We start from the raw sequence: 21,524 nt of genomic DNA on the forward strand, positions 1-21,524 counted from the left end.
TTTATATAATTTAGATTAGGTGTTACTCCTCAGGTTAAGGGATTGTGCTCCCGGGTTCAGCTGGGAGCTGTTACCCTCTGACGTTGGTTCAGAGAAGCTGGAGGTGAGAGTGCCGTTGTGATTAGCTGCCCGTTATTTAAATCACAAGGTTTGTGGAGTGAGGCTGCGTCTTACCGGGATTTCGGAACTATGAGGAAGATCTCGGCGGTCACCAGTGACTGCCTTCTCCAGATGCATGCTGTAGCTGGCTCTAGGCCCAAAGATGTAGTCACGGCAGGGCCGATGTCCTCCGGGCTGTACCCGCTGATGTGAGAGTGCTCTTTGGGCTCTAAAATAGTCTCCCGATGTGTGCTAATGTCGGCACCGGAGCTGAGCCAGGTCTTCCGCTCTCTCGGGAGCTACTGACCTCGCCGGGTGGCGGACATTAGTGTAGGGGGTCAGTCGGATTGTGGTAGCAGTATCAGAGCTATTGGAAGCTGGATGAAGCAATTTTCCAGGCTTTAAATCACTTTTTCTCAATTTTAGATATGAAGCTCTGCCACACTGTGACGGTTCTCTTTGCAGGTTAGCTCCGCCCCCTACTATGGGAACTTTTAAATGACGATTTTACGAAAATTAAGGATTCCCTCTCCCTCCTAACAAAAAAAAAACACACCAAGAAAATTATTTCCTAAACCTATCCCATCATTGAAATCACGTGAATGCATAAATGATCGTGTGATTTGAATTTTTACTTATTTGTTTACTTCGGCAGAAAGGGGTTGTAATAAGTATCATTTCATCATTTACAATTTCTTGTTGGATTAAGCCTGAATCTCTTAACCAGTTTCTTAGAACAAGTGAGACTGGTTGGTATCTCCTTGAAAGTTTGTACTAACAATTCCAGAGTAGGTGAGGCTTGAGTACAACAGATGGTATCTCTCTGAACAGAGCTTCAAAGGATTTGGACACTAAAAACCAGGCGCCTGACAATACAAACAATTCAGTACCATAACAACATCATATCTTCCCTGGAACTTCAAAGGATGTATACATTCTATGTCCTTATCAGAGGGTGATAAAACAGCATTTTCCAGCATCAAAGGAAGCTAACAGCTTATGCCCTGAATGGTGACACCAACAGGTAGCTGGCAACTTTTCTGGGATTTATCAACTGAACATAAAGTTAGAATTTGATTGGTTAAGATAATCTTCAAGGTGTGGCTATATGGCTATAAATATGCTGTGTAAAGAACAGACAGTTAGGAAGGACAAATTAACACCAAGGCAACAGAGAGACTTCATCTTCCTTTGCATGCACACACCCACAGGCATTATAGTGTAGATAGATTAGAAGAAAAAAGCCTTGTATGTTAGACGCTTCTTTCACCACTACACCACTCATGTATAGATCTGTCATTTAATAAATGCATCCTTTATAAGACAGTGTAAATATCATTCTTTAAATAAAGTAAATGGTATATAAGGAAAAGCCTGACACAGATTTTAGTTACTGACCCAGTATTAGAAAAGGGGCTTTTTTCACAGGGGTTAACTGCCTCATTGTGAAGAATGTCAACCTCTGTTACCCTGTGTAGAGGACAAGAATTACAAAGTCATTCTCCTGTAAAGTGGCAGTTTGTGCTTTATCGGGGGTCACATGACAGTGACTACTGATGTCAGCATAATTTCTGGTGCAAGTATTTTTGGGTGTGCATTTGTTTTTTGCTTTTTTTTTACAACACCAAGTAACAAAGGTAGGAGAATACAAATATTGCCAAATGAGTCTTAAAGGGACAGTATACTGTAAAATAGTTTTTCCCTTAATGTGTTTCCAATTACTTTCTTTTTACCAGCTGCAAAGTATAAAATGTATGAGAATTAGCTTTTTAAGATTTATTTGTGTATATGAATGAGCTGGTTTTGAAGCCACAACCTAATAAAATGGGCTGAGCTTGTAGGTATAATCAGATCTCATTACCTTATCACCTTGTGTACATATACATGCTTCTTTATATATCTGTTCATAAACCAAAGACCAATACTTGGAGAGAACAATGGAAAATTAACCTTTTTTTTACTGTATTTCTTCTATACCCCACTGAGAGTGTAATTTCTTCTGCTGGCTGTGTTTACACAGCTTATCTATAGCTTGGACCTAAGGCCACAAACTTTCAGAATAGGTGGGGAAACCTCAGGCTAAATCAACTATTTCAAATGCCAATATAAGGGTAAAGGAAATACGAAAGTGGATAATTGGGAACAAATTAAAGGGGAGAACATTTTTTAGTAAACTGTCCCTTTAAATCATCCCCTTATGAAAACATAAATTATGCTTACCTTATAATTTCATTTCAATCTGTGGGAGGAGAGTCCACTGCTTCATTCATTACTTGTGGGAATTAAGAACCTGGCCACCAGGAGGAGGCAAAGGCACCCCAGCCAAAGGCCTAAATACCTCCCCCACTCCCCTCATCCCCCAGTCATTCTGCCAAGGGAACAAGGAACAGTAGGAGAAATATCAGGCTATAAATGGTGCTAGAAGATAATATTAATTTTAGGTCCACTCACCTGAGCAAACGAGCGGGAGCAGTGGACTCTCCTCCCACAGATGGAAATGAAATTATCAGGTAAGCATAATTTATGTTTTCCATCTTAATGGGAGGAGAGTCCACTCCTTCATTCATTACTTGTGGGAACAAATACCCAAGCTCTAGAGGACACTGAATGAAAAAAACAAAACAAAATAAAATCTGGAGGGTAAAAGGAGGCGGACACTATACTGAGGGCACCACAGCCTGCAGAGCCCGTCTCCCAAAAGCTGCTTCCGCCAAAGCAAAAACATGAAATTTGTAAAATGTTGCAAAAGTATGTAAAGAGGACCAAGTAGCCGCCTTACAAATCTGCCCCATAAAAGCCTCGTTCTTAAAGGCCCAAGAAGAGGCCACAGCTCTAGTTGAATGAGCCGTAATCCTCGGAGGAGGCTTATGTCCTGCTGTCTCAATGCGAAACGGAGGACACTCCTCAGCCAAAAAGATAAGGAAGTCGAAGAGGCCCTCTGACCCCCATGCTTCCTGGAAAGAGAACAAACAGAGAAGAAGCTTGTCTAAATTCCTACGTGGTCTGAAGATAGGACTTCAAGGCACAAACCACATCCAGAACTACATTGAAAGGAAACACAATCTCTTGACTGATGTTGCAAATTGACACAACCTTAGGAAGAAAACCTAACTTGGTTCGTAGAACAGCCTTATCAGCATGGGAAGCCAGATAAGGAGGGACACATTGCAAGGCAGTAATCACAGATACTCTACGCGCAAAAGCAATAGCCTGTAGAAACTTCCAAGACAATAATTTAATGTCTACTTCATGCATAGGCTCCAACGGAGCCTGTGCAAAACCTAAAGAACAAGATTTAAACTCCAAGGAGGAGCAATAGATCTAAACACAGGTCTGATACTAGCAGAGCCTTAACAAGTGACTGCACATCAGGAAGCTCAGTGAATCTCTTGTGCAGTAACTCAGACAGGGCCGAAATTTGTCCCCTCAGGGGACTTGCAGAAAGCCCTTCTCCAGTTCATCCTGGAGAACAGCATAAGTAGATCCTCCACACCTTATGATAGATGCGACGAGCAACCATCTACGAGCTTGAATGAGAGTAAAAATAACACTCTCAGAAACCCTCTCTTAGCTAGGACTAAGCATCCAATCTCCACATAGTCAGCCTCAGAGATCTAGACATAGATGAGCAAAGAGAACTTGGTCAGCAGATCCCTGCGACAAGGTAACTTCCATGGAGGAGATAACGACATCCCCACTAGTCCGCAAACCATATCCTTTGCAGCCAAGACGGAGCAATCAGTATCACTGACGCCTGCTTGATTCGAGTCACTACACTAGGAAGTAGTGGTAACGGCCGTAAAAGATAAATTCAAGTAAACCTCTAAACACTCGGGATGGAGAGAACAATCCCCCGGATTAAAGTATTGTAATACGGAGGAAATCCACTTCCCAGTTGTCCACACCTGGAATGTGGATCGCTGACAGCGAACATATGTGGGTCTCCGCCCACTCCAGAATCCGAGGTACTTCCCTAATAGCTAGTGAGCTTTTCGTTCCCACCTGATGGTTGATCCTTCAGAGCATTGCCTCCTGACAGACTCGCAACCGTAGTCACAATCATCCAGGATGGTCTTGAGACGGACATCCCTTGGGACAAGTGATCCGGACAAAAACACCAGAGAGCGAGAAATTCCGAATGGTCCACTCTCCGAAAAACTTCTTGGAGAATACCGCGTTGGCCGAGAACCAAACCCGGGCCAACAACTTGGAAGGCATATATCTGGACCAGGAACGCAAGTTCTGGTCCAGGAACGCAAACCCTAGGTTCCAGACAGTACGACTGGTATGTGACGGGAGCATCCTTTAGATCTATCGTGGTCATGAACTACCCTTCTCGAACGAGGGGAAGAATGGACCTATTGTCTCCCTCTTGAACGAGGAGACATTTAAAAATTTGCTTAAAAGGACAGTCAAGTCCAAAAAAAAAACTTTCATGTTTCAAATAGGGCATGTAATTTTAAACAACTTTTCAATTTACTTTTATCACCAATTTTGCTTTGTTCTCTTGGTATTCTTAGTTGAAAGCTAAACCTAGGAGGTTCATATGCTAATTGAAGTCCGCCTCTAATCTAAATGCATTTTAATAGTTTTTCACCACTTGAGGGCATTAGTTCACGTGTTTCATATAGATAACATTGAGCTCTTGCACGTGAATTTACCATGGAGACAATTCTGATTGGCTAAAATGCAAGTCTGTCAAAAGCACTGAAATGAGGGGGGCAGTCTGCTGATGCTTAGATACAAGGTAATTACAGAGGTAAAACGTGTATAATTATAACTGTGTTGGTTATGCAAAACTGGGGAATGTGTAATTAAGGGATTATCTATCTTTTAAAACAACAAAAATTCTGGAGTTGACTGTCCCTTTAAGCACTTCAGGTCCAAATCGGATGTAAAGTTCCCTCCTACTCTGGAACCACGAAAAGGTTTGAATAGTATCCCAAACCTCCCACTGCGATAGGCACCAGGACAATAACTCCTAAAAGAACAGATTCCGTACGCACCCCAGAAAGGCTTCCCTCCTTTCTGGTCAGGAAGACAGGAGAGAGGAAGAACTGCCCTTGGGTGGCTGAGACTTGAAACCTATCTTGTGACCCTGAGCTATGACCTCCAGGACCCATGGATCCTGGACGTCCCTGAACCAAAACTGAAAAGATCGACAGATTGCACTCTACACGGTCCAGAAGTGGACCAGGGACAGCCCGTTCATGCCGACTTAGACTCTGCAGGCTTCTTGCTCTGCTTGGTTTTATTCCAGGACTGAGCCGGCTTCCAAGAGCTCTTGGTTTGCTCAGGCTTAGCGGAGGACTGCTGACATGGGCTTTATCAAAACGAAAAGAACTAAAATTGTCCTTAGACTCGTTCAGATTCTCTTGCGGTAGAAGGGCACCCTTGCCCCCTTTGACCATGGAGATAATTAAGTCCAAGCCTGGACCAAACAAATCGGAGTGAAAGAAGTCTAGACTTAAAAGTAATTTCCGCAGACATGACTTCAGCCAGAGCCCGATGGGCCTGAACAGAAAAGGCTGTAACCTTAGCCTTTAGGCGAATAATCTGCCTAATAGCATCACAGATAAAAGAATTAGCAACCCTCAAGGCCGTAAATCTTTCCTGAGTAACACTGAGGGGACCTTTCTACCCCGATCAATCCTATCAGGAGTCACACCAGAAGGTAGTTTCTCCAGCAACCGCAGCAACGGCCGCCTCCGGTTGAAACAAATATCCTGTATGTTAAAAACAACTGTCTTAACAGAGTTTCCATCCTTTATCCATGGGCTCTTAAAACCATGAGCTATCCTCAAACGGGATAGTAAGACGTTTAGAGGGTGAAAATAGCGCAATCCCTTTTAGGGACGGAACCTCACAACTCCAAAAACAATTAAGTCCCATTCATTATTAATATGTTCGACATCTAACAGGAGCAGGGAAGGATAAGGTACAACCCTGTCCTCAAACTCTATCCAATTTTGAATTAAAGGTTCCTCAGGCAATTTGGCCTCGGGAACCACTGCATTCTTTAAAACTAAAGTCTGGATGCTCCGTAGTCGGAGGTTTAGAACAGCAGATTCCGACCCAGAATGTTCCTACTCTGAAGTCTCAGAAAGAACTTCATCTTCTGATAACCCTATCAGTTAAATCCAATAAATTATCTGATGTACTCTGGGAAGGAGTGCAATATGTAACCTTTTGCATGCACTTAGCAGGGCGAGGTAAAGCATTAAAGGCCGCAGACTCCGCCGTCTGAGCTGCGCAGTAATGCCTGGTGACAAAATGGCCCCCTCCAGATGGAGGATCAGCAGTGCTACGGGAAACTGCATGTGTAGAGATAAGCATGTAGGGTACGCACCTCACTGGACTACAACTCCTCAGAGGTGGACGGCTCAGGTATCAAACATGTTTGATATTATCACATTATGAAGGCATATGGAACATAATTGAGGGGGCGGTAAGGCCTCCTCACATTATAAACAGGAATTACTCTTTAGGAAGAGGGCGTGCCCTCTAAGTAACAGAATCCTCCAGCGCTAGTGCAATAACCGGAGAACTATAGAAATAAAACATTTTATTAAAAAAAACTGCACCTTTATATCCCAATGACTGTGGCACTCACCACCTCCCATGACCCAGACAGTACAGAGAGTTAGGACTCCTCTCTGATAGACACCCGGTGAGTAAAGAGGGAAGAATCATATGGTGCACAATGCAGGACCGTCCCTGCTATGAGAAAAAGCACGCCAAGCTTGTAAGCTGCATGGCTTTGAAAGTGAAACCTGTATGTTCCATAACAGCCTATGAGCCCATAACATCTCACACATAAAAGCAGCATAAAATCAAATAAACATATAAGATTATCCCCCTGTTCAATAATCCCCCTCAGGAGATATTAACCCTAGATTCTATACAGATAAAAGGAGTCACAATCTGACCCTGTCTTCTAGCGTTATTATACATGTATAAAAAAATGAAACGATAGTTCCAGGTATGGGTGTAGTGACAATATGTAAGCGTGTAACATACAACTCATTAAAGTCAAGCTATCTGTAAAATTTTGGTAATACTTAAGGAACCTTTTAAAGTGTTCCCAATATTAATTTGCCAATGGTGTATTTATACTCTTCTTTTGGCACTGTGCTTTAAAACATCTCCATATTGGAAACCCCAAACAAATACCTATCTTGTCCAGGGGAACTTTAACCAGTTAGTCTGTCATCAGAAATATTTTAGCCATTCCGTGGCGAGGAAGAGGAATACATCAGTAGCCGATGGATGCAACATACGGAGGGACGGGACACGGATGCATGACCTGACAGAGGGGTACTTCCAGAAAAGGGGTATGAAAACGCATAACCGGATCGAAGACAGACTGTTAATACACCCTAAAGTATCAACAGTTTACAAACCCTGAGGACCGGGCATGCACAGTGTACCACCCTGGTTGGTTTTTGGTTCCAGTCAGTAGGGCCCAAGACCCAGACACAGCCCAATTCATATAATCAATCAAATAGAAGGGAATATAACACTAAGGATCAATCTAGGTATGAATCCCAAGCACAGAGAACAACAGGGGAAAGACAAAGACAACCAGGAAATGCAACAAACTTAGAATTGGAACAGGTTTTCACAGGGCAAACCAGAACGGGGGGGGGGGGGGAGAACAGGGAAAGAGGAAGAGGAACGTTACCCCATACGACAGACACGACAAGAAATACAACTGAATTCTGTAATTAATCTCACAGACACCCCCCTCACTCATATAGAGACCAAATTACTCAATTTAGGATTGGGCTTTGTACCAGTGGCCAATTTCAAATTATTTGAAACACTAATTAATGTAAACAAACAAATTCGCAATCTTACCCTTAGGAAACACAGGGATAATCCAGAGAGATAAATAGAACAGAGAGAACAACACTCAGTGATACAACAGGACAGTCTGAACTTTAGTGAAACATGTGACCTCATGAATATGGAAGAACTATACAAAGAAGGTAGGGATATAGAGGCTGAAGAAGGAAAGATTAACCCTTACCCTTCTTTTAAGAACCCTTCTACATTTTACCCTGTACAAAGTAGGGGTCGTACTTAGAAACTTTTTAAAGGAGGGTGGAACAGGATCTTAAGAGATTACATTACGAGACAGGCATCTCCAAAGGAAACCTGAGCAAACAGGAAAAAGTAGCACTTGAGTAAGAATAAAGATTTAATAATTCGCTCAGCAGATAAGGAAGGATCGTGGTAGTCCTGAGTAAGGACTATTTTGCTTCAGAGGCATTACGGCAGTTGACCAATACAATGAACTATACAGAATTGAGTACAGACCCCATCTACAGATTCCAACACGACCTGAGGCAGCTGGTTGATGAGGGACTGTATAAAGGCTATTTTGATAGGAGCACAGGGGAATACTTAATGTTAAGTCCCCAGTGATCCCGATATTCAACCATCTGCCGAAGGTCCATAAGAGTCTGTCCAATGTGGAGGGTTGACCCATTGTGAGCGGTATTGGCTCCATTTTGGAGCGCCTCTCACAATGAGTAGATGCAGTCCTCCAACATACAGTAAGAACATTACCAAGTTATTTACTGGACACTAAACTAGTATTAAACCTTATGGAAGATCAGATTTGGACTAAGTGACAACAATGGCTAACAGTGGATGTTAAGTCCCTGTACTCCTCCATCCCCCACGATCAGGGTTTGAAAGCCATTAGATTCCTTTTAGACAGGAAGCAGACTTTTGAAGATATTTTTGGTGAATTGTGTTAAGTTCCTCTTGACACATAATTACTTTTGTTTTGAGGATAAATTTTATCTCCATAGATGTGGGACAGTGATGGGGGCAAAATTTGCCCCCTCCTACGCCAACCTTTTTATGGGTTGGTGGGAGCTGTCCCAAATCTATGGAGATAAAAATCCATACAGGGAGTGTGTAGAGTTTTACAAAACGCTACATAGACGATTTGCTGTTTATTTGGCAGGGAAGTGATGAACAATTGGAGGATTTTGTTATTGTATATAAATCAGGTAGGCCTCACATTCACTCATGAGAACAATAGGGTTAGGATTAATTACCTGGATATCACTTTGAGTAGTCAACCAGATAGTAAAATTAATACAGAAGTATACAAGAAACGTTGGTAATACGTTGTTGCATGCAACGAGTAATCACCCTAAAAGGGTATTCTCAGCAGTGGCCAAAGGCTAGTTCACCAGACTTAAAAGGAACTGCTCTGACAGTGTCGCTTATGAGAGGAGAGCGGACAATCTAAGCAGACAATTGAGGTAGAGGGCATGCCAAAGTAGGAGTAATAAATAGAGCAAGAAAAAGCAGTGGCAGTTTTGGATAGTCATGATCTATTGGCAGTGAAACCAAAGAAGATCACAAACCAGAAAGATGTTAAATTCATAACTCAATTTAGTGACCAGTATGAACAAATTTGCAACATTATCAAAACCCATTTCCCCCTCTTGTCAGCAGATGGTGGGTTGGTAGAAACTTTGAAAAAAGGTTGTAGTTTTTGCTTATAGAAAGGGTCTCACTCTGGGTAATAGATTAGCACCTACTCAGTTGAAGAAACAGAAGGAACAAAGACTAACCTGGCTTACACAAAAACAGAATTTATGCTTACCTGATAAATTTCTCTCTCTTGTGATGTATCGAGTCCACGGATTCATCCATACTTGTGGGATATTCTCCTTCCCAACAGGAAGTGGCAGAGAGAGCACCCACAGCAGAGCTGTCTATATAGCTCCTCCCTTAGCTCCGCCCCCCCAGTCATTCGACCGAAGGCTAGGAAGAAAAAGGAGAAACTATAGGGTGCAGTGGTGACTGAAGTTTTTAAAATAAAAATATACTACCTGTCTTAAACAGACAGGGTGGGCCGTGGACTTGATACATCACAAGAGAAAGAAATTTATCAGGTAAGTATAAATTCTGTTTTCTCTTGTAAGATGCATCGAGTTCACGGATTCATCCATACTTGTGGGATACCAATACCAAAGCTTTAGGACACGGATAAAGGGAGGGACAAGACAGGTACCTTAAACGGAAGGCACCACTGCTTGTAAAACCTTTCTCCAAAGTATCAAATTTGGAAAATTTGGAAAAAGTATGAAGCGAAGACCAAGTCGCCGCCTTACAAATCTGTTCCACAGAAGCCTCATTTTTAAAAGCCCATGTGGAAGCCACTGCTCTAGTAGAATGAGCAGTAATTCTTTCAGGAGGCTGCTGGCCAGCAGTCTCATAAGCCATACGGATGATGCTTTTCAGCCAAAAAGAAAGAGGTAGCCGTAGCCTTTTGACCTCTCCGCTTACCAGAATAGACAACAAACAATGAAGATGTTTGACGGAAATCTTTGGTTGCTTGTAAGTAGAACTTTAAAGCACGAACCACATCAAGATTGTGCAACAGACGTTCCTTCTTTGAAGAAGGATTAGGACACAGTGAAGGAACAACAATTTCCTGATTGATATTCATATTAGAAACAACTTTAGGAAGGAATCCAGGTTTGGTACGAAAAACCACCTTATCTGCATGGAAAACAAGATAAGGGGAGTCACACTGTAAAGCAGATAACTCAGAAACTCTTCAAGCCGAAGAGATAGCTACTAAAAACAAAACTTTCCAAGAAAGAAGCTTAATATCTATGGAATGCATAGTTTCAAACGGAACCCCTTGAAGAACTTTAAGAACCAAGTTTAGGCTCCATGGCGGAGCAACAGGTTTAAATACAGGCTTGATCCTGACCAAGGCCTGACTAATGCTTGAACGTCTGGAACATCTGCCAGACGTTTGTGTAAATAATAGACAAAGCAGATATTTGTCCCTTTAAGGAACTAGCTGATAATCCCTTCTCAAATCCTTCTTGGAGAAGGGACAAAATTCTAGGAATCCTAATCTTACTCCATGAGTAACCCTTGGATTCACACCAACAAAGATATTTGCGCCAAATTTTATGATAGATTTTCCTGGTGACAGGCTTTCTAGCCTGAATCAGGGTATCAATGACCGACTCAGAGAAACCACGCTTTGATAGAATCAGGTGTTCAATCTCCAAGCAGTCAGACGCAGAGAAATTAGATTTGGATGCTTGAACGGACCTTGGATTAGAAGGTCCTGACTCATTGGCAGAGTCCACGGTGGAACACATTGGTGCGGCGTTCCTGGCAGCGTCTGCGGGCTCAGCAAGACAACCGGAAGTGACGCCGGTTTCAGTATAGTCCTTCCATAGAGAGCCAACGGAGTGCCGTAGCAGTGGCGAAACCCAGCCACTGTGTAGATATGGGAAAAAGAGAAGATGCAGGCACTACTGTGGATAGCTTAAAAACAATGAGTCTTTATTTGAAAAGCCATTAAAAAATTGAACAGCTACAACCGCTGTAAAGATCATGAGAAAAGGTACAAAAATCGACAAAGGCAAGGCAGGGGAGAAAAATAGACATAGAAAATTGTCTGACTAGTTTCGAGTACGGACTGTACTCTTATTCATAGACATGCAGAGAGGAGGCTAGACTCGCCTTTTAAAGGGAAAACTTGTGTCTGAAAATTCAGCTGATGTCCTTTACTATTGATTGGGACATAAACTTCAGTTAACCCTCAAAGACAAGTCACGCCTAGTCTCTGTTGGAAAGAATAAAAACAAAGAACGAAATTCTCAGATTATTGTTGTTATTTTAAACAGTGTTACACTCAATATCAGTTAATGTTTTAGTAGGAGAGACATGAGACAGAGACTGTTGGCGATCTATGTAAAATGTCCATAAGTGGCATTAGAAAAATATTGTTCTATTCCTGTTATGTGTATAATACAAAGTTTATAGGAGCTGAACCATAGTTACATTATACCTTGTATCCTTATCTGTTGCAATTGGGCAAAATTACTGTTATGCAAGATAAGAGAACAGTATTAAGTAATTGTCCTATTATAGATTTTCAGATTATAGGTAAATGTAAAACATAGACTTAGAGATATACTAAACTAATGATGGCATAAATATTGAATACACAATGTCTAATGAACAATGTTATAATAATAGACCTATTATGGATTTTAAGGTTATAAATTAATGTAAAACATGGACTTAAAGATATTCTAAACTGGTGATGACATATATATTAAATGCACAATGTATATAGACCCTAGAAAGTAGTAATCCAATTCTAAATACAAGATTATATATATTGGGGTATGAAAAGAATGACACTGGGTAAAGCGTTAGATACTAGGAAAAATACAAAAGTAATACATAGTATATTTTATTTATTGCTTTAATTATCAATAAAAAAGTTAATATCGCATTCACGATTCATTCCTTTAGGAAAGCGTGTTTGCAATTTTAGCATCCAGAGAGTTCTTTTCTCTCTAGGGACTTAAATTTGTTGCCCCCTCTGATGGATAGATTTACAATATCAATTATTTTAATACTGATATTGGCCTCATTAGAAAATGTAAGCTATTAAAGTGGTTAGCTACGGCAGAGTCTTTGTTATAATTTTTGATATCTCTGGCGTGTTCGTTAAAATGCTTTCTAACTTCTCTAGAAGTTTGACCTGTATATTGTAATTTACAGATATTGCATGTAAGGAGATATACCACAAAAGTGGTGCTGCAGTTGGCATAAAAATCTGTTACTGTATTCTGTCCCTGTACTAGTGCTAATGAATGTGTTCCCTTCCTGAATATGTGAACACTATTGCAGTTTCGACTACCACATTTGTAATTTCCTTTTTGTGTAAGCCAGTTGTGTTCCTTTCCTTTATTTCTAGTGACTAGGCTAGGTGATATGGCCTGTCCTAAGGTTTTTGATCTTTTGGGAACATATTTGATGTTGTTGATAAAGGGTCTGAGGATATCATCTCCTGAGAGTATATGTGCATGTTTTTGCATAATTTTTATGATATCATTGTACTGTTTGGAATACGCTGTGGTGAAAACAATTGCTTCTTTAAAGTTAGATTCTTTCTTTTTTGTCTTATTCTTATACATGTTAGTATCTGTGTTATATTTTCTGATTTCCTTCCTACATTTTTCAAGACTATTGACATTGTATCCTCTACTGGTGTGTCTATTCTTCAACTCGAGTGATTGTGTGTCATAGATATCATCTGATTTAGTATTTCTTCGTAACCTAATGAATTGACTACGTGGAATAGACTTTATCAAATGTGTAGGATGTTGTGACGTTGCATAAAGTATCGTGTTACCTGCAGTCTCCTTGCGATAGGTACTGGTGACAATACAGTTTTCAACTATCTCCAATGTTAGATCTAAATAATTTACTCTCTGTGTGTTGTATATTCCTGTAAATCGTAAATTGAATGGATTAGTGTTGAGATGTATTCTATAAAGTTATTAAATTCTATATCATTTAAAGGTTTTTTGACAATGAGCAACAAATCGTCAATATAGCGAGTGTATATTACAGGAGGCGGTGGATGTAGTGGACCCACGAGATCAAGAACAACCAGTAGGCCTGAAGACACGGTCGGGGAACTCCAAACAAAAAGGAAACGGAAAGATGGAGACCAAAAAGGGAAAAACAATATACAAAGAAAGGACAATAACATCACATAATGCTCATCCAGAGGAACAAAGACAAAAAATGACTGTTTCCAATGACAATATTAGTGTGGTTAATCTCTCTAAATATATTTTGATAAAGTCTATTCCACGTAGTCAATTCATTAGGTTACGAAGAAATACTAAATCAGATGATATCTATGACACACAATCACTCGAGTTGAAGAATAGACACACCAGTAGAGGATACAATGTCAATAGTCTTGAAAAAATGTAGGAAGGAAATCAGAAAATATAACACAGATACTAACATGTATAAGAATAAGACAAAAAAGAAAGAATCTAACTTTAAAGAAGCAATTGTTTTCACCACAGCGTATTCCAAACAGTACAATGATATCATAAAAAATTATGCAAAAACATGCACATATACTCTCAGGAGATGATATCCTCAGACCCTTTATCAACAACATCAAATTATGTTCCCAAAAGATCAAAAACCTTAGGACAGGCCATATCACCTAGCCTAGTCACTAGAAATAAAGGAAAGGAACACAACTGGCTTACACAAAAAGGAAATTACAAATGTGGTAGTCGAAACTGTAATATGTGTTCACATATTCAGGAAGGGAACACATTCATTAGCACTAGTACAGGGACAGAATACAGTACAGATTTTTTATGCCAACTGCAGCACCACTTTTGTGGTATATCTCCTTACATGCAATATCTGGTAAATTACAATATACAGGTCAAACTTCTAGAGAAGTTAGAAAGCATTTTAACGAACACGCCCAGAGTTATCAAAAAATTATAACAAAGACTCCTGCCGTAGCTAACCACTTAATAGCTTACATTTTTCTAATGAGGCCAATATCAGTATTAAAATAATTGATATTGTAAATCTATCCATCAGAGGGGGCAACAAATTTAAGTCCCTAGAGAGAAAAGAACTCTTCTCGGATGCTAAAATTGCAAACACGCTTTCCTAAAGGAATGAATCGTGAATGAGATATTAACTTTTTTTATTGATAATTAAAGCAATAAATAAAATATACCTATGTATTACTTTTGTATTTTCCTAGTATCTAACGCTTTACCCAGTGTCATTCTTTTCATACCCCAATATATATAATCTTGTATTTAGAATTGGATTACTACTTTCTAGGGTCTATATTACATTGTGCATTTAATATATATGTCATCACCAGTTTAGAATATCTTTAAGTCCATGTTTTACATTAATTTATAACCTTAAAATCCATAATAGGTCTATTATTTAACATTGTTCATTAGACATTGTGTATTCAATATTTATGCCATCATTAGTTTAGTATATCTCTAAGTCTATGTTTTACATTTACCTATAATCTGAAAATCTATAATAGGACAATTACTTAATACTGTTCTCTATCTTGCATAACAGTAATTTTGCCCAATTGCAACAGATAAGGATACAAGGTATATGTAACTATGGTTCAGCTCCTATAAACTTTGTATTATACACATAACATGAATAGAACAATATTTTTCTAATGCCACTTATGACATTTTACATAGATCGCCAACAGTCTCTGTCTCATGTATCTCCTACTAAAACATTAACTGATATTGAGTGTAACACTGTTTAAAATAACAACAATAATCTGAGAATTTCGTTCTTTGTTTTTATTCTTTCCAACAGAGACTAGGCGTGACTTGTCTTTGAGGGGTTAACTGAAGTTTATGTCCCAATCAATAGTAAAGGACATCAGCTGAATTTTCAGACACAAGTTTTCCCTTTAAAAGGCGAGTCTAGCCTCCTCTCTGCATGTCTATGAATAAGAGTACAGTCCGTACTCGAAACTAGTCAGACAATTTTCTATGTCTATTTTTCTCCCCTGCCTGCCTTTGTCGATTTTTGTACCTTTTCTCATGATCTTTACAGCGGTTGTAGCTGTTCAATTTTTAATGGCTTTTCAAATAAAGACTCATTGTTTTTAAGCTATCCACAGTAGTGCCTGCCATCTTTCTCTTTTTCCCATATCCACGGTGGAACAGATGACATGTCCACCAGGTCTGCATACCAAGTCCTGCGTGGCCACGCAGGCGCGATCAGAATCACCGAAGCTCTCTCCTGCTTGATTCTGGCCACCAGACGTGGGAGGAGAGGAAACGGTGGAAATACATAAGCCAGATTGAAGGACCAGGGCACTGCTAGAGCATCTATCAGTACCGCCTGGGGATCCCGGGACCTGGACCCGTAACAAGGAAGTTTGGCGTTCTGTCGGGACGCCATCAGATCCAATTCTGGTGTGCCCCATAGCTGAGTCAGCTGGGCAAATACCTCCGGATGGAGCTCCCACTCCCCCGGATGAAAAGTCTGACGACTTAGGAAATCCGCCCTCCCAGTTCCTCTACCCCTGGGATATGGATTGCTGAGAGATGGCAAGAGTGATCCTCCCGCCATCGGATTATTTTGGTTACCTCCATCATCGCTAGAGAACTCCGTGTTCCTCCTTGATGATTGATATAGGCTACAGTCGTGATGTTGTCCGACTGAAATCTGATGAATTTGGCCGCAGCTAGCTTAGGCCACGCCTGAAACGCATTGAATATCGCTCTCAGTTCTAGAATGTTTATCGGGAGGAGAGATTCCTCCCGAGACCATAAGCCCTGTGCTTTCAGGGATTTCCAGACTGCACCCCAGCCTAACAGGCTGGCATCTGTTGTTACTATGAGCCACTCTGGCCTGCGGAAGCACATTCCCTGAGACAGGTGGTCCTGAGACAACCACCAGAGAAGAGAATCTCTGGTCTCTTGATCCAGATGCAGTTGAGGAGATAAATCTGCATAATCCCCATTCCACTGTTTGAGCATGCATAGTTGCAGTGGTCTGAGGTGTAGGCGGGGCATAAGGAACTATGTCCATTGCCGCTACCATGAGTCAGATTACCTACATACACTGAGCCCACTGATGCTGAGGAATGGAATGAAGAGCTTGGCAAGTGATTAAAAGTTTTGATTTCTGACCTCCGTCAGAAATATTTTCATTTTCTACCAAGTCTATCAGAGTCCCTAGGAAGGAAACTCTTGTGAGAGGGATGAGAGAACTCTCTTTTTTTATGTTCACCTTCCACCCGTGAGATCTCAGAAAAGCCAACATGATGTCCGTGTGAGACTTGGCTAGCTGGAAATTCGACACATGAATTAAGATGTCGTCTAGATAAGGCGCCACTGCTATACCCCGCGGTCTTAGAACCGCCAAAAGGGACCCTAGCACCTTTGTGAAAATTCTGGGAGCCGTGGCTAACCCAAAAGGAAGGGCCCACAAACTGTAATGCCTGTCCAGAAGGCGAATCTGAGGAATTGCTGATGATCTCTGTGAATAGGGATGTGTAGATACGCATCCTTTAAATCCACGGTAGTCATATATTGACCCTCCTGGATCAGAGGAAGAATAGTCCGAATAGTCTCCATCTTGAAAGATGGTACTCTGAGGTAATTTGTTTAGAATTTTGAGATCCAAGATCTTTTTTATCCATAGGATCTTTGAAAGCACAACTGTCTTCGATAGGTATAGTTGTACGCTTAGCAAGAGTAGAAATTGCTCCCCTCCACCTTAGGAACAGTCTGCGACGAGTCCTGTATGGTGTCAGATATGGGAAACATTTCTTAAAAACAGGAGGGGGAGCGAACGGAATACCTGGTCTATCCCACTCCTTAGTAACAATAGTCATAATCCTCTTAGGGACTGGAAAAACATCAGTGTAAACAGGAACCTCTAAGAGACTGTCCATTTTACACAATTTCTCTGGGACTACTATAGGGTCACAATCGTCTAGAGTAGTTAATACCCTCCTTGAGCAATAAGTTGAGGTGTTCAAGCTTAAATTTAAAGGCCGTCATATCAGAATCTGTCTGAGGGGGCCGTCTTTCCTGAATCAGAAATCTCTCCCTCAGATAACAAATCCCTTACCCCTACTTCAGAACATTGTGAGGGTATATCGGATACGGCTTCTAAGCGTCAGACGGGCTCAGCATTTGTTCTTAAACCAGAGCTGTCACGCTTTCCTTGTAACCAGGCAGTTTAGAGAAAACCTCTGTGAGGGTTTTATTCATAACTGTGGCCATGTCTTGTAAAGTAAATGAATTAGACGCACTAGAGGTACTTGGCGTCACTTGTGCGGGCGTTACTGGTTGTGACACTTTGGGGAGAGTTAGATGCTAAACCCTCATTTCCTTCTAACTGAGAATCATCTATTGCAGTATTTTTAAGTGCTAAAATATGCTCTTTATAATTTATAGACATATTAGTGCAAGTGGAACACATTCTAAGAGGGGGTTCCACAATGGCTTCTACACACATAGAACAAGGATTTTCCTTGGTGTCAGACATGTTAAACAGGCTAGTAATGTAACAAGCAAGCTTGGAAAACACTTTAATCAAAGTAAATAACACTTTAAAACAAAAACGGTATCTGTGCCTTTAAGAGAAAAAAAGCTGCACAAACTCTGCAAACAGTGTAAAAAAGAAGTAAACAAAACGAATTTTTACAGTAGCATCATAAAGCCTTAGTAACTTTGCACCACTATGCAAATAAACAATTAACCCCTTAATGTAAAAACCGAATTGAAAAAACTTCAAAACCGGTAAAATAACGTTCAGCACCTTGCCACAGCTCTGCTGTGGCGGCCTACCTGCCCTTTAGGAACGATTTGTGGGGGAAAAAAAAACTCTTTACAGCCCTCAAATACAACAGGAACCTCTGGAGAAGTAACTGGATGCTTCTGAGGTAAAGTAACTAGGCCCTCCTACCTCACTCGATGTTATGGGGCCTAAAAGAAACTCCACGAGTGTTTCTTAAACTAGCCATGTGGGTTAACAACCTTAAACAAGCCTCAAAGACCCCTTAAAGTCCCTCAAAAAAAGGTTATATTTGTAATTTAAACCAAAATGTTTTTTCCTATCAGTGTCACCCAGTTATCCTTTATGCAAGCTTGGATTCCTCTTTTACTGAATACAGCCTTACATTTCCTCATGGGGATATTGCCAGCCTTTTCTAGAAATAACACAGTCTGTCTAGAAAAAAACAAGACTGAGCATACCTTTAATGCAGTTTAGCCTGCAAACTGTTCCCCCAACTGAAGTTTTCCTGTACTCTTCAGCCCTTGTGAGAACAGCAGTGGATCTTAGTTACAAAATGCTAAGATCATCATCCTCCTTGCAGAAATCTTCATCCCTTTTTCTGCCAGAGAGTAAATAGTAGACACCGGTACCATTTAAAATAACAAACTTTTCTTGAGAAAATAAAACCTAACATTTTTGTCACCACACTCACTTTGCCCTTCCTAGCAGTTAAGCAGGCAGAAAGAATGATTGGGGGGCGGAGCTAAGGGAGGAGCCATATAGACAGCTCTGCTGTGGGTGCTCTCTCTGCCACTCCTGTTGAGAAGGAGAATGTGCCACAAGTATGGATGATCCATGGACTCGATACATCTTACAAGAGAAAAGGGGTATACAAATGTAGCAACAGTACCTGTAAGGCTTGTGAGATACCTGGCCGTGGGTGATGTATTTAGATGTAAAAGCACTGGTGAAGAGTTCAAACATGATAAAGACTTACCCTGTAGGGCTAAGTACACAGTCTATCTATTATCATGCACACAATGTGAAATTCAATACGTAGGTCTCACTAACCCGTGAGACCAGAGTACGTCTAAGAGAACACCTCAACAATATCAAAGACGGTAATAATAATAATAATATTATTATTACTAGTATTTATACTGCGCCTTTCTCCCAGTGGGACTCAAAGCGCTTTGTCAGCGCACGGCTCTCGGAATTAACCAAATCGGCAGCCTGAATAGTAATAGTTGTTATTATTACCCAATTTAATGGTACTCTTTTATTGACCTCGGAAGGATGAAGGGCTGACCACACCACTTATACAGCACTTTAAAGATTTACACCAACCAATCATCCAATAGTTTATGTCGGACCATAATAGAGCAGATTAGTTTGAACGACAGAAGGGGAGATAGAGAAAGCCTACTATCAAAGAGAGAGACATATTGGATATTTAAATTGGACTACTAGATATCCAAAGAGGCTTAATTCTGAATGCGATCTCATATATCACTGCGGTGACAGGCCTATAACGTTAAGATGGGTTTGGAGGGGAGTTCAGAATTTTAGCCCCTATCAGTGAGAGAGATCTGCCCCTTGACGAGCACTAAAAGTACATTTTCCTCTTAAGCAATTATAACGATTTCAATCAAGGACAAGTTTAGGTTTGAAACAAAGTAGATAACACTCGAGTGAAGTGCAACCTGTTTATAATGTTCTTTGTTTAAGGTTTACAAGTTTATAAACAAATTTAATGTATACAATGTGTATTTATAGTTGTCCAAATGGGATATCAATATATCAGAGATTGGAAAATGGCACAATATAATATATAATATAATGATAGTAACTATCAATAATAGGTATATCTATTTACTTAATGACACGAGTAGTAGGTTCAAATATGTGTACCAATTACCTTGTATACCTTGATAATATGTTTTCATCTTACTAATTATCAATGTTAAGTAGAAAACACAAATGAGCAAGTCTCCTTTCTCCACCCCCTTTACTCTAGAGTTTACTTTTGTTTTAACCATCTCGAGTGAATTAGCCACCTATAAAGGAAGTGAGATTAGGTGATTATGAACAGCTAATGACTATGGCATATGCCGAAACGCATCAGCTGGTTTCAAGAGTGTTGTCTTTCATAATGGGTTTTTTATTATAGGTTGAAGAAATAAAGATTTAATGTTTTTACCTACTCCAGTGCTCCTCTACTATTGTTCTTATTTACAATGGTATAACTACACTGAGTTTTTGTTTTATCCTCATTATAAAGATTTATAAAAAAACAAATGCTACTTTAGGTTTACAAATATTGCTGTTCCAAGACTCACCATCGGTTCCTTCAACGCACATCATGTGGGTAAATCCTTCTGAGTAATTTTTCCCTATAGCCATTGTGATTGTCATACGCTTTGTTAGAACTGTACCTCTGACCTGGAGATAGAAAACACAGATTAGCCTGCAGCAACTACATACAGACATATAAATGCCAAAAAAGTGTGACATTGAATCTATCTCAACTGCATTTTGGGGCTTACATTGCACTCACAGTACTTTGAATCACGTACAACAAGAAAAATTGTCACTCCCTTCTAAAGCTCTTGAATTTCAAAGAGGATATTTCTGAGTACAGCAGAGTTTAAGGGATAGGAAATTCAAAATTAAACGTGCATGATTTCAGACAGAGCATGTCATTTTAAGACAACTTTTAGATCCACTTCTATTTTCAAATGTGCTTCGTTCTCTTGTTTGAAAAAGAAGACGCACATAGCCTACACTAGTGGGAGCTAGCGGCTGATTGTGCCTGCACACATTTGTCTCTTGTGATTGGCTAACTAGATGTGTTCATCTAGCAGCCAGTAGTGCAACGCTGTTTCTTCAGCAAAGGATAACAAGAGAATGATTGTCTCTTGTGATTGGCTAACTAGATGTGTTCATCTAGCAGCCAGTAGTGCACCGCTGTTTCTTCAGCAAAGGATAACAAGAGAATGAAGCAAATTTGAACAAAGAAGTAAATTGGAAAGTTGTTTTAAAACTGTATGTTATATCTCAAATCATGAAAGAAAATTTGGGGTTTTCCTGTCCCTTTAATGGTCAACTTTGCATTGAGAACAAGCTGAAACCAGAAACTTCATGCTAATTTTGCATATTAGCAAGAACTTAAAGGGACACTACAACCCCAAAATGTTTCTGTCACGATTCAGGTAGAGAATACAATTTTAAATAACATTCCAATTACTTCTATTATCTAATTTGCTTCATTCTTTAGAATCCTTTGTTGAAGA

At 40.2% G+C, this 21,524-nt stretch overlaps 1 protein-coding gene across 1 annotated transcript in view; it reads right to left on the bottom strand.

Moving 5' to 3' along the window:
* RPUSD1 (RNA pseudouridine synthase domain containing 1) overlaps positions 1-21,524 on the bottom strand; it is a 59,347-nt gene that overhangs the window by 16,402 nt on the left and 21,421 nt on the right. Inside the window, exon 4 of the mRNA XM_053694367.1 lies at positions 20,571-20,673. Coding sequence (XP_053550342.1) covers positions 20,571-20,673 — 103 coding nt within the window. The remainder of the gene's footprint in view (positions 1-20,570; positions 20,674-21,524) is intronic.

Source organism: Bombina bombina, chromosome 11, assembly GCF_027579735.1.
Source record: "Bombina bombina isolate aBomBom1 chromosome 11, aBomBom1.pri, whole genome shotgun sequence".
In the NCBI taxonomy this organism is placed as follows: Eukaryota; Metazoa; Chordata; class Amphibia; order Anura; family Bombinatoridae; genus Bombina; species Bombina bombina.